Source organism: Felis catus, chromosome C1, assembly GCF_018350175.1.
Source record: "Felis catus isolate Fca126 chromosome C1, F.catus_Fca126_mat1.0, whole genome shotgun sequence".
Classification (NCBI taxonomy): Eukaryota; Metazoa; Chordata; class Mammalia; order Carnivora; family Felidae; genus Felis; species Felis catus.
Window position 1 is genome coordinate 210,577,867 of NC_058375.1, and position 16,946 is coordinate 210,594,812.

Sequence of the window (16,946 nt, forward strand, 5' to 3'; positions counted from 1 at the left end):
CAGGAGAAACAGGATTGAAGAGAAAGATCCTGGACTTGTGGGAGGTGCAGGCGAGATATCAACATGTCTGGAACTCAGAGGAGGTCTAGACGGGAGAGTTATTTTTGGTGTTGATGGCAATTAAAGCCGTGAGGATAGGTGAATTTATACAGAGAAAAAGACTGGCACCCTAAATCAGTAGTTCAAGGTCAGGCAGAAGAGATCAGTAAAGGAGAAATGGAAAATAACGAAGTGGAGAAAAAGATGGAAGGATTTCATAGAAGCCTATTGAGGATAGTATTTGAAGGAGGGACGTGGTCATCGTGCCAATTATTTCTGAAAGTCCATGTGTCATAAAGACAGGGACTGTTAATTGCATTAAGCTGTCTGGACACACTCATCCAATCATCTGTCCGTTAGTTCACGTATTCAACAAGCACTGTTTGGACAGTTCCTGGGTACCAAATTTCATGGTAGATGCTAGGGGTGAAGAGAGGCAGACCCAGGAGACCCTAGTCATTATGTTGCCAGGACAGAAGATAGAAAGACGGTAAAGACAATGAAGTAGGCAGGCACCACGGAGGGAGAAATGGAAATCACAGAGGGGAAGTAACGTCAATCCATTTGACAGTGTTGTTTGTACTTGAAACTGGCCAAATCATGCACTTATTGTGCGGAAACCATCACGACTCATTCCAGGGAGGGTCCTCCTGGGAGTATGAAGAAGCAAATAGTTTCCTTCTCAAAGGTGTCACAGTCTCATTGGGAGAGAAGGCATCGATGCAATTTAAGTAATACAAGCTGACTATGTCGGATATGTCGCAAGGCAGTATTTGATTAATCGTTAGGTAATAAGCACTACTTAATGAGTTTCTATATGCCAGGAGCTTTATGTATGTATTCTTTAATTTCAGCCAGCAAACTGAAGGTATTCTCTACAGATAAGAAAAGTGGGATATAAAGGGATTACTTTACTAGTATCATGAAGTAAGTAGGGAATCGAGCTGGAGCTCAAACCTGGACCTCTTTGATGCCAAGCACATGCCTTTTCAACCCTGCCACACTCCATTTCAATGGTGTAGTGCTTTGGAAAGCAAATACAGTGTTTTGATAGAATTTCCTATTTTCTCTTGATCTGAAATGCTTCAGAAATCCTATCTTTTATATCAAATATATCTGATAGCAGGGATTCTCAAATTGTAACAGGACCCTTGGGGTCTCTTGCACCCTTTCAGTGGGGCCTCAAGGTCAAATCTCTACATAATAACAGTCAGATACCATCTGCTTTTTTCGCTGTACTGACATTTGCCCTACTCGTACAAAAGCAAGGGGAGGTGAAACTGCTAGAAACTTACTACAAATCAGGCGGTGGGTGGCCACAAACTCTCCGAGTGGTCATTGTATTTCTCACTGACACATACTGGCACAAGGAAGAAACCCCCTCAGTTTCACGTAGGAATGTCCTTGATGAAACAGTAAAGCTCACTAACGTAGTGAGACACTGACATAGGAGTACTTGCATTCTGGGTGGTGAAATAGAAACTACTCATTAAACACTTCTGCACAGTAGTGTTCCATAGTGGTTTTGAGGAAAACACTGTGCGGTCCTTTGAGCTGAGAGATGAACTAGCCATTTTCTTCACGGAGCACCATTTTTACTTGACGGACTGAGAAGCAAATGTAGCTTTCAGACCCGGACATTTGGGAGACATTTTGCTTGAAAAGGGGCAAAGTGAGCCTGAAACTTACAAGCAAAACTGTCAGCATTTCTTGCCAGTGACAAAATTTGAGCTTTCAAGCAAAAACTAGAATTTCAGAAAACTTGTATCTACCTCCATGAGCTGGGTAGCTTACCAACACTAAAAGAGTTTTCTGATGATAGATGTTGGTAGTGATATTAACAAAAGTGATATGGGGGGGGGAGATATTGTATGATTATATATGTCAACATTTAGAAGATGTGCATAACTCGGTAAACTAATATTTTTCAGATGTCTGGTGCATGGTTTATAAACCATACATGAATAAGATATCCTTTGAACATGTGATATAGACCAGTGGATTTTAATGTAATGTACGCAGTTAATTGATGTGGTTTCAGATTTTGTATTGCAACCATTCTTTATGAATTAACACTTGTTAAGTTTTAATGTAGTATTAAAGAAGATTATCCATGATTACCGGAAAATGCAGTTAAAATATTTGTCCCTTTTCCAACTGCATATCTGGATATGACCAGATTTTTTCCCATCTGGGAAAAATTTCATCTGAAATACCATGTAGCAACAACTTGAACGCAGAAGCAGAGATGAGACTCCAGCTGTTTTTATTTATTTATTTTTTTATTAAAATTTTTTTAATGTTTATTCATTTTTGAGAGACAGAGACAGAGCACAAGCAGAGGAGGGACAAAGAGAGAGAGGGAGACACAGAATCTGAAGCAGGCTCCAGGCTCTGAGCTGTCAGCCAAGATCCCGCCGTGGGGCTCGAATTCACAAACCGTGACATCATGACCTGAACTGAAGTTGGATGCTTAACCGACTGAGCCACCCAGGTGCCCTGAGACCCCAGCTGTGTTTAATTAAGCCAGATATTAAAGAGATTTGAAAAGTGTAAAGCGATGTTACTTTTCTTGGTTATTTCTATAAAAATATGTATTTACATTAACATGATATGACTTTATTATTGCTATTTTAAAACAGTTTAATACAGGGGCGCCTGGGTGGCGCAGTCGGTTAAGCGTCCGACTTCAGCCAGGTCATGATCTCGCGGTCCGTGAGTTTGAGCCCCACGTCAGGCTCTGGGCTGATGGCTCGGAGCCTGGAGCCTGTTTCCGATTCTGTGTCTCCCTCTCTCTCTGCCCCTCCCCCGTTCATGCTCTGTCTCTCTCTGTCCCAAAAATAAATAAAAACGTTGAAAAAAAATTAAAAAAAAACAGTTTAATACAGAATTTAAATTTTCTCAATTTTAATGCGGAAAATATTACAGAAATAAAATTTCTTTGGCCTCCTCAATAATTTGGAGAATGTAAAGTGGTCCTAAGGCCAAAACTTGTGAGATCCACTGGCCCACATTTATAGAGGTAGTACAATAAAGTGGTTAAGAGGCTCTGTTCAGGTCCCCCCCCCCCCCCTTCAGTAACTTATCTTTCTGTTGTTCAGATGGAATATAGTCTATTGATCTGTCTTCAAGTTCACTGATTCTATCCTTTGTCCTCTCCACTCTCCTATTGAACTTATTCAACAAGTTTTTCACTTTGTCCTTTGAATTTCCAGTTACATAATACCTATTTAGTGTGTTTTAAAAACTTCTATTTTTCTGAGATTTTTAAAATTTCGTTCATTTGTTTCAAGTGAATTTGTAAATGGTTGCTACAGCATTTTTGACCTCTCCTTTAAAATCCTTGTCAGATATTTCCAGCCTCTGATTCACCTCCATGTCTGTGTTCATTGATTATCTTTCTCTGGTTATTGGTGTGAGAGGTGATTTCCTATGGTATCCTGGCTATTGGGGTTTGTCAATGGTCTTTTCCTGTTTATTGTATCCTGGGCATTTTGGTTCTTATGTTAGCAGACTCTTGATCCTATCTGAATCTATTTTGGCAGACAGTTACCACGTTTAGATTTCGCGTAGAAGTTCTGGTCTACTTTGTGGGCTTCAGTTCCAACGGCAGCTTAGTGTGTTGAGCCCTTGCAATGCTCTTCCGGTCTGCTTTGTTTTTCTGATGCTGCTAAGGCCCTGCTCAGTTCCAGCTGGTGCCACCTGCAGGGTAGGAGGTACTTCCCAGGATGCGTGGTGTCACTGAGTGACCTTCTGGGGGCGGGGAACAGGACTCTACCTGGTTACACTGCTGGTTGAAATGCAGGAAGACACTTGCTTTGTCGCCTGGTTGCGGAGTGGGGTCTGGGATATCCCAGGACTTCACTGCCGCCCCCTTTGCAGGTGGATGAGACTGCCCACCAATGGCTTGGTTGTGGAGTGGGGTCTGAGCGGTCCGGGGACTTCTCTGTCTCTGCTGCAGAGAGATAAGATAGTGTCCCGGGGCCCCAGCTGAGAAGCCGAGGTCGAGGACACCTGGGGCTTTGTCGCTGGGCTGCTGCAGGCAGATCAGAGCACTGCTGGGGCCCAGCTTTGCAGGAGAACTGGGGCAGCCCCGGGCTTCCACGGAGGGAATCAGACTGCCTAAGGGGCCCCAGCTGTGGAGCAGGGCTTAGGGCTCCCCATGAATTTGTTTGTTTGTTTGACTTCCTTCTCCTGGTCCTCTGGCCACAGAGAGCAAGCTTTGCTGTGGCTCGGTTTTTGTTGGCTGTGCTCTTTGGTGGTTCCGGGCAGAAGGTCAAGCTCCTCTCCTGTTGAGGGACACGTGGGAGACAAAAAGAAAACCCAGGGGACTCACCATGCTGTCATTCCTCAAGTCCTGAGGCCTCTGGCCGGTCCACCTTCTACCCAGTTTGTGATTATTTTAGCATCGCCTGTTGAAGGCTTTCAAGGGTATGTAGCTGTATTTAGAGGAAGGACTAGGGAAAAGCGAGTTCACACAACCGTGTTTTAAAATCAGACATCACTGCATTATGTTTTATGCCGAGAAATTTTCATTTTTTAATGTTTATTTACTTTTGAAAGAGAGAGAGAGAGAGAGACAGACAGACAGAGCCTGAGTGGGGGAGGGGCAGAGAGAGAGGGAGACACCGAATCCGAAGCAGGTTCCAGGCTCCGAGCTGTGAGCACAGAGCCCGACACGGGGCTCGAACCCACGAACCGGGAGATCATGACCTGAGCCGAAATCAAGAGTCAGACACTGAACCGACTGAGCCACCCAGGCGCCCCGGATGCCGAGAAATTTTACAAACTAAAAAAATAGAGGTGAAAAAAAGGTTACGGCAAACAAAGTAGACTAACTTCTGACGTTGGCGTGTCATCCCCAGTGTCTTACACCACGTTTGTTTATTTTTACAGGAATTATGTTGGAATATGAAACGAGTGGAGAACTGAAGACCAAATGCATCGATTTGCTCAACCTCAGTCCCAGGTAAACCCGCCATGTGGTGCAGCCTGGGTTTCCGAGCCAGATTTGTTATTGACAAACACTGGCGCAGGGCAGGGTATGGAAGGGCTGCGTGGACTCACCATGCAATGCTAACACATGTTCTGTGGTGTATTATTTCCTGCTTGCTTCAGTGAGACCTGCAGGAGTGCCTTGCTGGGTGAGGACGAGGTGGGAAAAGGATCGTCCGTGTGCCCTTTGTTTTTCTTCCTAAATACACCTGTTGTTGTTTTTAATCTTTTAGGTTAGAGCAGTTTTAGAAAGCTGTGAAGACAGGAGCTCCCCCACGCCCCATGCCCCGCATCCCAGACTCTTAACTTCGTAGATTTATGTGGTGCGTTGGTCAGAGTTAATGAACCGGTATTCACACATTATTACTAATGAAAGACCATATCTTATTCAATTTTACTTGTGTTTTGTTGTTGTTGTTGTAGTTGTTGTGGTGGTTTTGTTTTTTGCGTAATTAGCTTTTTCTCGTCCGAGATCCCACATTACATTTCACTGTCAAGTCTCCTCAGGCTTGTGGTGGTGGTGACAGACTCTCAGACTTCGCTTCTTCTTGATGACCATTTAACATTCTTGAGGAATGCTGGTGATTGGCATTTTAAGAATAGTACTGAGCCTGTTATTTCCCTGATAGACAAACATCTCACGGGGCTGACTGTATTCCGCTCCCCTTATTAATTGTCACGGGGCAGAAGTGGGAGGACCCCATCTTTGTCTCCAAAGCTTGTTGTGCGCCCAGAGGAAATCCTCTTGTGAGGGCATATTGCCCAGAATTCATTCCCTTTAGGAAATCCTGTGCAAAACTAAGAAAAAAAAAGTCATCCTCTGCAAAACTCCACTTCAAGAGACAGGATCAGATCAGTGATTATCCTGTGGGAGCCCAGGTTCAGATAAGGTTCAGATATTTTGAGTGGAAGAAAATTGTAAAGCGAAACAAAAATGCCACGATATGTGTTTCAGAGTTGTGGGCCAGCGAAATAAGTGACTTTCCACTGTGACTGACCTGCTTGGCCATGATTAGTGCAGTGGGGACAGACACGGGCAGCGAAGAGGACCTCTCACAGAACCACAGTTAGGTAGTAGACGAGCTGCTCTCCAGTTTGAAACCTCTCTCATGGCCACGGCCACTTGAGCGGTCTGGAGTCTGTGGTGAGGACCGGTCGTGGCTCGGATGGTGACGGCCCAGGTAGAGTTCATTGCCACTGCCAGGTGACCCCACAGAGAAGGCGGTCAACTGTTTGCTTTTTAATCAAAGAAGAAATGGTGGCAAAGATAAGGCGTCGAATGTCATCCACAACAATCATCGCTCTATCTATTTTTCGGGGGAGACAAAGTCTCAGATCAAGTCACGATTTTCGGTTCTTTTGGTAACTGGCACATATCACTGGTAAGTGTGATTCCGCCAGCATGCTGAAAGTTCCTTTGTTAGACATTCATTTATTTAGTCTGTAATGATGTTTTGTGCACCACCTCCATGCAAAGCTCTAGGTTAGGTTCTATAAGAGGTTCTAAAGATATTAATCTTAATCCCTACCTCAACGAATTTATTGTCTAGCTTACTAGAGAAACGACTTGTATAAAACATGAATGGCACAGATAAATGTCTATATGAGAAAATATCTTGCAGGTAGAGATTCAGAAAAATACAGATTTTGTATTTAAAAAACTGTAGATCCTTGGGGCGCCTGGGTGGCTCAGTTAGTTAAGCGTCCGACTCTTGATTTCGACTCAGGCCATGATTTTAGGGTTGGTGAGACCGAGCCCCGCATCAGGCTCTGCACTGACAGTGGGGAGCCTGCTTGAGATTCTCTCTCTTCTCTCTCTGCCCCTCCGCCATTCTCAAAATAAATAAAATCAACATTAAAAAGAAGTGTAGATCCTGGGGATGCTGTAGTCATCCTATGTAGTGAATAAATGTCTCAAAGTAAAAAAGAGAAAGGATGGATCTTATTTCTAGTTCTGCTCAAGAAGCTGAGTGAATTCTGCATATAAAAACATTTGCATGACATGGGGCACACTCGAGTTACTGTATTAGAATTAGAATTAGAATTCCACAGGGTTGGGATGGACAGATTAAATATCTGGTTAATTTAGACCTTGCTGGGAAATCTGTTTTGCTTTACAACATTTGTTGGAAACCTTTCCGAGAGGCATTATTATCTTTCTAATTCTTACGAAAGTATAACTCCTTTGACAACAGACTCTGGAAATTCATCCAACTCATCATTGTAAACTGTCTCTGATTCATTCCTGTTCTAAATATTCACTCCTATTCCGATAGATTGTATTTCTTGAGAGCCGAGATGACATCTTTTACACTCCCAGGGCCCAACCGTAGTAGGGACTCAGTAAATGTAGGTGGGATGAATCGTCTTCTAACTCAGTCCCTTACACAAGACTGGAGCTCAGGAGATGTTTATTTACGAAGACCAAGGCCTGCTTATCAGAGTTTGCATTTCTGGGCAGTAGAGGCTGAGACGGAGGCAGGTGGGTGAGAGGTTTATTGGGAAGTGACATCTGTGACAGACGGGACGGAACAAGGCTCAGCACGAGGAGCCATCAGCCACGGTGATGCAGAGGTGATAACATTTTCTGCCAAGCCCACGAGGGAGCTCCAGAGTAAAGCTCATTGGTGAGAGTCGCTTGCGGGGCAGAAATGGCCAGGCTGACCTTGGGCTCAGCCCTGGGTTCGGGGCCGCTAGGGAAGAGCATGCCTTGGGCTCCGATGCTGAGGTGGATCCCGAAGGAGCGGCCGCTGGAGACTGTCAGCTACCTAAACACCTGCCCCCCAGCGGGGCCCCGAGTCCTTTCTTGAAGGGAGGGAACTGGACAGTACATCTTCGAGACATGTTCGTGACACGTTTTGCAGAATGACCCCATTTTGGATGCTTTGTGGCTTATAGACGCTATTCTTTGTCTTGAACAATTATTAGTCTGGGCTGGCAAAATTTACCAGAATCGCTACAGGTTATTTGAATACGGAGGGAAACCTCGAATCTGCACATCCCCAAGCAGTTCTTTTTTAAGAAAATGATGTTGTAGCCCGTAAGAATTATTAATGATAATCATCGTCATTCTTTGAATGTTCATTTTTTGGTTCGCTACTTGCTCCTTCCCTAAAAAAAGTATTTCAAACTTAACCTTTTTCAAATCTCAGTTTCTTCATCACCAAAGTAATTATGATAAAAGCGTTACTTTAGAGGATTGTTGTAAGATTAAACAAGAAAGCATATGGAAGGCACAAAGTATAGTCGTATCGGGAACATTCTGTATATGTTCATTAAAGAGACAAAGGAAGCAGGAAAAATGTAAAGAGAAAGAGCTCAGTCTGCACTTGACCTTCTTAGGTAAGCAAATCAATATCCTTGCTCCCCTTTCCACGGGGAAGTCACAATTAATGAAGAATCATTCTGAAGAACGCAAGCCACTTTCAGGCAGACTTGATTTCTTTATTGATTTGTATCCCCCCCCCCCCAACTCCCCAGGAATCTCTTAGTAAAGCTGATGGTGTTTTTACATTTTATAAACGTGCTTCATAAATGCAATGTCATGCTTCATGGGTTGCATGTGTGTGTGCAAATTTTGGTATAGAAAATAGTAACTTTTGTGTGTGGGAATTTCAGTACGGACGTCGATGCCTTAGTAGAGGAGATACAGAAAGCGGAGCCGGTAATCACAGCTTCACGATCAGACCAAGTAAAGCTTTTACTACGGAGATTACAAGACAAACTCAGGCAGCACAGCAACCACCAATTCTATCTTTTTAAGGTAATGCATGTTTTATTTATTTATTTTTTTAACGTTTATTTATTTTTGAGACAGAGAGAGACAGAGCATGAACGGGGGAGGGGCAGAGAGAGAGGGAGACACAGAATTGGAAGCAGGCTCCAGGCTCTGAGCCATCAGCCCAGAGCCCGACGCGGGGCTCGAACTCACGGACTCACGGACCGTGAGATCGTGACCTGAGCCGAAGTCGGACGCTCAACCGACTGAGCCACCCAGGCGCCCCAGGTAATGCATGTTTTAAAATGACCAAATAGAAGAACTTCAAAGAATTGGTTGACATCCGATCAATCTGAGATAAAATGCAGATTAAATTTTCTCTTTCCCTTGGTGTCTCATATATATTTGCCAAGACTAAGTCTCAGCAAGTGTTTATTTACCGACTGAATGAAACTGAAACGTGTTTCTCAAGAGAAGTTAAAAAAAGATTGATAGTAAGTTTAGCTATTCTTTACGATGTTCCATTTAAAGGATGACCATTAAGGTAGCTTCAAGTTACTGAATAATTGAAGTTTCTTTTCAGTTGGAGTAATATTAAGAAGTTCTGTCTCATGGAATATCAATACTTACTATTTTCTGCTTCCATGTGAACTAAACTATGTTTCAGGAAATTATTTATTGATACGGCTTATATAATAATTTTAATGCAATGTAAATGTGCCTATTTTTCTCTATAGTTTTCTCGATGATTAAATTTAAAGTATAACAAATGTAGTCAATTACTCAGGAATAGCTTTTAGTTTTTCTTAATTATTTAACAATATTTAATAGTTTATCCTAATATTGCTTCATATCACACTGGTTTTCTTTTTATGATGTCAATGAATTTTGAAGAAATGCCATTGTTATCAGGACGCCTGGGTGGCTCAGTCGGGTGAGCATCCGATTTATGCTCAGGTCATGATCTCACAGTTCATGAGTTCGAGCCCCGCGTTGGGCTTTTTGCTGTCAGTTCAGGGCTTGGAGCCTGCTTTGGATTCTGTGTCTCCTGCTCTCTTTGCCCCTCCCTTGCTCGCTGTTTCTCTGTCTCTATCTCTCAAAAAGAAATAAACATTAAAAGATTAAAAAGGAAATATTATTGGGGCGCCTGGGTGGTGCAGTCGGTTAAGCGTCCGACTTCAGCCAGGTCACGATCTCGCGGTCCGTGAGTTCGAGCCCCGCGTCGGGCTCTGGGCTGATGGCTCAGAGCCTGGAGCCTGTTTCCGATTCTGTGTCTCCCTCTCTCTCTGCCCCACCCCCGTTCATGCTCTGTCTCTCTCTGTCCCAAAAATAAATAAACGTTGAAAAAAAAAAGATTTAAAAAGGAAATATTATTATCTATACATTTGGCATATTCTGTCTCATAAAAAAATTACATGTATTATTGAAAGATGAGGAAGTTATTCTTGTAATATTTATTTGTCCAGCAGGTGGCACTATTTAACTTCAAATATCAGCTCTATAACTAGCGTGACCTTGTAATTTATCTTCCAATGGGAACATTTTTGATAGTGAAAGCAGACACTATTGATAATTATGCCCCCGCAGCAGACGTAACTGGGACTGTCCCAGCCTAGCCAATCACTCCATCTGTAAACAGACTATCCAATTTATGTATGTTCGTTTGATAAATATTAAGGTATCCACTCTGTGCTTGACAGGATAGGAATTGAAAGATAAATGAAATAAGAGCCATCCTGACTCTAGAGGAGCATTAGGATTCCAGAAGTATTAATTAATTGCAAAATCTGCATTTGAAACGTATTTAGTGTATTTCCTCTATATGCTTTTTATGCCTATGGACAAAATCATGTGCAGTATTTAAAAGACAATATTATAAATTAATGCTATTTGGTATCTTATTTAATAGCAGTAATTTATCTTAAAAGCCATTTCATGGAAAACACAGATCCAATATTGTTTTTGTAATTATGTTAACTACCAAATGTTTTATTGGTCTTAATGGTAGGAGATACGTAGTTTTTTCTCTTCTGCTCAGATAGTGAATATTGTCCACTTATTATGTATAATTAAGATAAACTTGAATACCTTCCTTGGTTTGAAATTAAAATTAATGATTTAAACTTTTTTCTTTGAGTTTAAAACAAATGCTGTTTTCTTTCATTGAAGGTTCTCAGAGCACATATACTGCCATTGACTAATGTTGCACTTAATAAATCGGGGTCTTGGTAAGTTTCTGTTATTTATTTAAAACTTAAAATTTTAAAAATTTTAAATGAAAAAATTATTTATTTATTTTCTTGCACCCAAAGTCGAAAAGTTGCTTTTATTTTATTTAATTTTTAATTTTATTTGAATCCAAGTTAGTTAACATATAGTGCAATAATGATTTTAGGAGTAGAGGTTAATGATTTATTACTTACATATAACACCCAGTGCTCATCCCAACAAGCGTCCTCCTTAGCCCCCTCACCCATTTAGTCCATCTCCCCCAACACCCCTCCAGCAACCCTCAGTTTCTTCTCTGTATTTGAGAGTCTCTTATGGTTTGCCTCCTTCTGTTTTTATCTTGGTTTTCCTTCCCTTCCCCTATGTTCATCTGTTTTGTTTCTTACATTCCACATATGAGTGAGATCATACGATATGTATCTTTCTCTTATCTTTCTCTGACTTTTTTCACTTAGCATAATACACTCTAGTTCCATCCACATTGTTGCAAATGGCAAGATTTCATTCTTGTCGATCTGTAATATTCCATTGTATATATAAACCACATCTTCTTTATCCATTCATCAGTCAGGGGACATTTGGGTGGTTTCCATAATTTGGCCATTGTTGATAGCGCTGCTCTAAACATTGGGGTGCATGTGCCCCTTTGAATCAACATTTTTGTATCCTTTGAATAAATACTTAGTAGTGCAATTGCTGGGTCATAGGGTAGTTCCTTTATTAATTTTTTGAGATGAAAAAATATTTAAAAAAATTATTAGACTTTATTATTTGTAGTGGTTTTAGGTTCACAGCAAAATCGAGCAGAGGGTACAGAGATTTGCCACATACGTCTGGCCCCCACACACCCTCAGCTTCTTTCACTGGCATCTTCCCCCAAGGACTGTGCATTTCCTACATTTGATGGGCCTACATTGACCAACACATCATTATCACTCAAACTTCATAGTTTACATTAGGGGTTGCTCTTGCTTTCTTTCAGTCTATGGGTTGACAAATGTTTAATGACAGATCTCTACCATTAAGGCATCACACAGAGCAGTTTCTCTGCCCGAAGGATCCTCTGTGCTCCATCTATTTATTTCTATATATTCCTTCCTTCCTTCCTTCCTTCCTTCCTTCCTTCCTTCCTTCCTTCTCCCTCCCTCCCTCTCTCCCTTCTTCCCTCCCTCCCTCCCTCCCTTCCTCCTTCCCTACCTCCCCCCGCTCCCTTCTTGTCTCTATTTTAGAGAGAGAGCAAGTGATCAGGGGAGAGGGGCAGAGAGAGGGAGAGAGAATCTCAAGCAGGTTCTGCCCTGCCAGGACAAAGCTGGATTCGGGGCTTGATCCCATGACCCTGGGATCATTACCAAGCTGAAATCAAGAGGCAGACACTCAACCAACTGAGTCACCCAGGTGCCCCTCTATATTTCCCTTTCTATTCTTCATTTCTAATTTTTAACAACCAAGGATAAATTTTTTTAAATAAAATTGTATATATATTTAAGGTGTACCACATGATTTGACATACATACACATAGTGAAATAATTGTTGCAGTCAAGCTAATTAACATATTATCTCCTCACAGTTACCACTTTTTGTGTGTGTGAAGAAAGCACTTGAAATCTATTCTTTTAGTGTATTTCCAGTATTCAAGCCAGAATTATTATTTTATTTTATTTTTTATTTATTTATGTTGTAATTTACATTCAAGTTAGTTAGCATATAGCACAATAATGATTTCAGGAGTAGAATCCAATGATTCATCCCCTACATATAACACCCAGTGCTCATCCCAACAAGTGTCTTCCTTGATGCCCCTTGCTCATTAGCCCATCCCCCCACCCCAACCCCTCCAGCAACCCTCAGTTTGTTCTCTATATTTAAGAGTCTCTTGTGTTTTGTCCCCTCCCTGTTTTTATATTGTTTTTGCTTCCCTTCTCTTATGTTCATCTGTTTTGTATCTTAAATTCTACATATGAGTGAAGTCATATGATATTTGTCTTTCTCTTACTAATTTTGCTGAGCATAATACACTCTATGCCTATCCATGTTGTTGCACATGGCAAGATTTCATTCTTTTTGATTGCCAAGTAACATTCCATTGTGTGTGTGTGTACACACACACACACACACACACACACACATATATATATATATATGGCACATCTTCTTTATCCACTCATCTGTTGATGGACATTTGGGCTCTTTCCATACTTTGGCTATGCACTCCTATGAACAGTGGGGTGCCTGTGCCCCTTTGAAACAGCACATCTGTGTCCTTTGGATAAATATTCAGCAGAGAAATTGCAGGGTCATAGGGTAATTCTATTTTTAATTTTTTGAGGAACCTCCATACTGTTTTCCAGAGTGGCTGCACCAGTTTGTATTCCCACCAACATTCCTCTTTTTCCACATCCTCAACATCTGTCATTGCCTGAGTTAAATTTAGCCATTCTGACAGGTGTGAGGTGGTATCTTATTGTGGTTTTGATTTCTATTTCTCTGATGATGAATGATGTTGAGCATTTTTTCATGTGTTGGTTGACCATCTGGATGTCTTCTCTGGTGAAGTGTCTATTCATGTCTTTTGCCCATTTCTTCACTGGCTTATTTGTTTTTTGGGGGTTGAGTTTGGTAAGTTCTTTATAGATTTTGGATACTAACCCTTTATCTGATATGTCATTTGCAAATATCTTCTCTCATTCTGTCGGTTGCTTTTTAGTTTTGCTGATTGTTTCCTTTGCTGTGCAGAAGCCTTTTATTTTGATGAGGTCCCAGTAGCTCATTTTTGCTTTTGTTTCCCTTGCCTCCAGAGACGTGAGTAAGAAGTTGCTGCGGGCAAGATGAAAGAGGTTTTGCCTGCTTTCTCTTCGAGGATTTTGATGGCTTCCTGTCTTACACTGAGGTCTTTCATCCATTTTGAGTTTATTTTTGTGTATGGTGTAAGAAAGTGGTCCAGGTTCATTCTTCTGCATGTTGCTGTCCAGTTTTCCCAGCACCACTTGCTGAAGAGACTGTCTTTATTCCATTGGATATTCTTTCCTGCTTTGTCAAAGATTAGTTGGCCATACGTTTGTGGGTCCATTTCTGGGTTCTCTATTCTGTTCCATTAATCTGTGTGTCAGTTTTTGTGCCAGTACCATACTGTCTTGATGATAACAGCTTTGTAATTCATCTTGAAGTCCGGAATTATGATGTCTCCAGTTTTGTTTTTCTTTTTCAGGATTGCTTTGGAAATTCAGGATCTTTTCTGGTTCCATACAAATTTTAAGATTGTTTGTTCCAGCTCTGTGAAGAATCCTGGTGTTATTTTGATAGGGATTGCATTGAATATGTAGATTGCTTTGGATAGTATCGACATTTTAACAATATTTGTTCTTCCAATTCTTGAGCATGGAATATTTTTCCTGTTTTTTGTTTTGGTATCTTGTTCAATTTCTTTCATGAGCTTTCTATAGTTTTCAGTGTATAGACTTTTAACCTCTTTGGTTAGATTTATTCCTAGGTATTTTATGGTTTTTGGTGCAATTGTAAATGGGATCAATTCCTTGGTCTCTCTTTCTGCTGCTTCATTATTGGTGTATAGAAATGCAACTAATTTCTGTGCACTAATTTTATATCTTGTGACTTTGCTGAATTCATGGATCAGTTCTAGCTCAGGCCAATATTATTAACTATAGTGATTATGCCTGTGCATTACATCTCTAGATCTGTTCATCCTACATAACTGCAAATTTATGCTCTTTAACCAATGTCTCCCCATTTCTCCCACTCCCCAGTCCTTGGTGACTACTGTTCTACTGTCTGCTTCTATGAATTTGACTTTTTTTTAGATTCCACCTGTGTGTGAGATCAGACAATATTTGTTTTTCTGTGTCTGGCTTATTTCACTTAGCATAATGCCCTCCAAGTTCGTCCATGTTTTTGCAAGTGGCAGAGTTTCTTTCTTTCTCATGGCTAAATAGTATGACATTCATTCCCTGATGGATATTTGTTGTTTCAGTGTTTTGGCTATTGTGAACAACGCTGCGAAGAACATGCAGTGCAGATACCTCTATGAGACCCTGATTTCATTTTTAAAAAATTTTTTTAACGTTTATTTATTTTTGGGACAGAGAGAGACAGAGCATGAACGGGGGAGGGGCAGAGAGAGAGGGAGACACAGAATCTGAAATAGGCTCCAGGCTCTGAGCCGTCAGCACAGAGCCCGACGCGGGGCTCGAACTCACGGACCGCGAGATCGTGACCTGAGCCGAAGTCGGATGCTCAACCGACCGAGCCACCCAGGCGCCCCTGATTGCATTTTTTAATATACACCCAGAAGTGTGATTGTGGGATCATACGGTAGTTTTATTTTTAATTTTTTGGGGGACCCACCATCCTATCTTCCATCACGACTGTGCCAGATTACTTCCCTGAAAAGCTAAGAGGAAGTGTCTGGAGAAGAATCAAAGGTACACTGCCTCGTCAACCCTTTTGTTTGGTTGAGTTTCCTTGTCAGAATTTATCATTTATCTGTTTACCTTTTATTGTTACCACTTGACACTCAGACTGTTTTTTTAAATTTTATTTATTAATTTATTTCTTCATTTAATTTATTTGTTTTAATTTATTTAAATTTAAGTTAGCATACAGTGCAGTATTGATTTCGAGAGTAGAACTCAATGATTCATCACTTCTGTATAACACCCAGTGCTCATCACAAGTGCCCTGCTTAATGCCCATCACTCACTTAGCGAACCCTAACCCTAACCCTACCCCTAACCCTATCCCGCCTCCCTCCCTCCATGAACTCTCAGTTTGTTCTCTGTATTTAAGAGTCTCTTACGGTTTACCTCCCTCTGTTTTTATCTTACTGTTCCTTCTCTTCCCTTATGTTCATCTGTTGTGTTTCCTAAATTCGACATATGAGTGAAATCATCTGATACTTGTCTTTCTCTGACTGACTTTTTTTTCACTTAGTATAATATACTCTGGTTCCATCCACATTGTCGCAAATGGCCAAATTTCATTCTTTTTTATTGCAGACCAGCTTTTTACTTCTGTGCACTTTTTTCTGTATTGGGGAAGTAGCTTTCCTAATGGAATATTTAAGGAATAACTAAGATAGTATTTTTAACTTTAAAATATTAGAGGTCAAGGGGTGCATAGGTGACTCAGTTGTTTCAGTGTGGTCAACTCTTGATTTTGGCTCGTCATCTCAGGGTCGTGAGATCGAGCCCTTCATTGGGCTCCATGCTGAATGTGGAGCCTGCTTGAGATTCTCTCTCTCTCTCTCTCTCTCTCTCTCTCTCTCTCTCCCCCCCCCACTTGCATGTGCTCTTTCTCTCTAAAATAAAAAACTACATATGAGAGGGCAACGTACAAATTATTCCTGTAGAAGAATAGTCATGTAAGAGGATTGCTAATGTTCAGTAAATATTCACTGACACTTGCTAGTTTGCCAGTCATGTTCCAGGTCCTGGGGATGATGGCAGTAAACCAGATGGGTAGAAGAAAGACTAGCAAAGAGATGAATGTACCTGCTCAGGGTGTGCTTTGGGGTCAAGTTGAGGTCCCAGAGACAGCCAGTGCTGTTGGTCTTGTGGGCCATGAGCAGAAGTTTGAATTTTCATTCTTTTTGATTGCCAAGTAACATTCCATTGTGTGTGTGTGTACACACACACACACACACACACACACACATATATATATATATATGGCACATCTTCTTTATCCACTCATCTGTTGATGGACATTTGGGCTCTTTCCATACTTTGGCTATGCACTCCTATGAACAGTGGGGTGCCTGTGCCCCTTTGAAACAGCACATCTGTGTCCTTTGGATAAATATTCAGCAGAGAAATTGCAGGGTCATAGGGTAATTCTATTTTTAATTTTTTGAGGAACCTCCATACTGTTTTCCAGAGTGGCTGCACCAGTTTGTATTCCCACCAACATTCCTCTTTTTCCACATCCTCAACATCTGTCATTGCCTGAGTT

The 16,946-nt window shown here is 41.3% G+C and overlaps 1 protein-coding gene across 8 annotated transcripts in view; it reads left to right on the forward strand.

The window, feature by feature from the left end:
• Positions 1 to 16,946, forward strand: part of DAW1 (dynein assembly factor with WD repeats 1) — a 69,996-nt gene that overhangs the window by 6,887 nt on the left and 46,163 nt on the right. For 7 of the 8 annotated variants that reach the window (XM_045034579.1, XM_011285645.4, XM_019838796.3 and 4 more), the window contains exons 2-4: positions 4,936 to 5,008; positions 8,653 to 8,797; positions 10,922 to 10,980. In XM_045034579.1, coding sequence (XP_044890514.1) covers positions 4,936 to 5,008; positions 8,653 to 8,797; positions 10,922 to 10,980 — 277 coding nt within the window. Of the gene's footprint in view, positions 1 to 4,278; positions 4,471 to 4,935; positions 5,009 to 8,652; positions 8,798 to 10,921; positions 10,981 to 16,946 lie in introns of those variants that run through there. The other variant, XM_045034581.1, reaches the window with a different exon arrangement.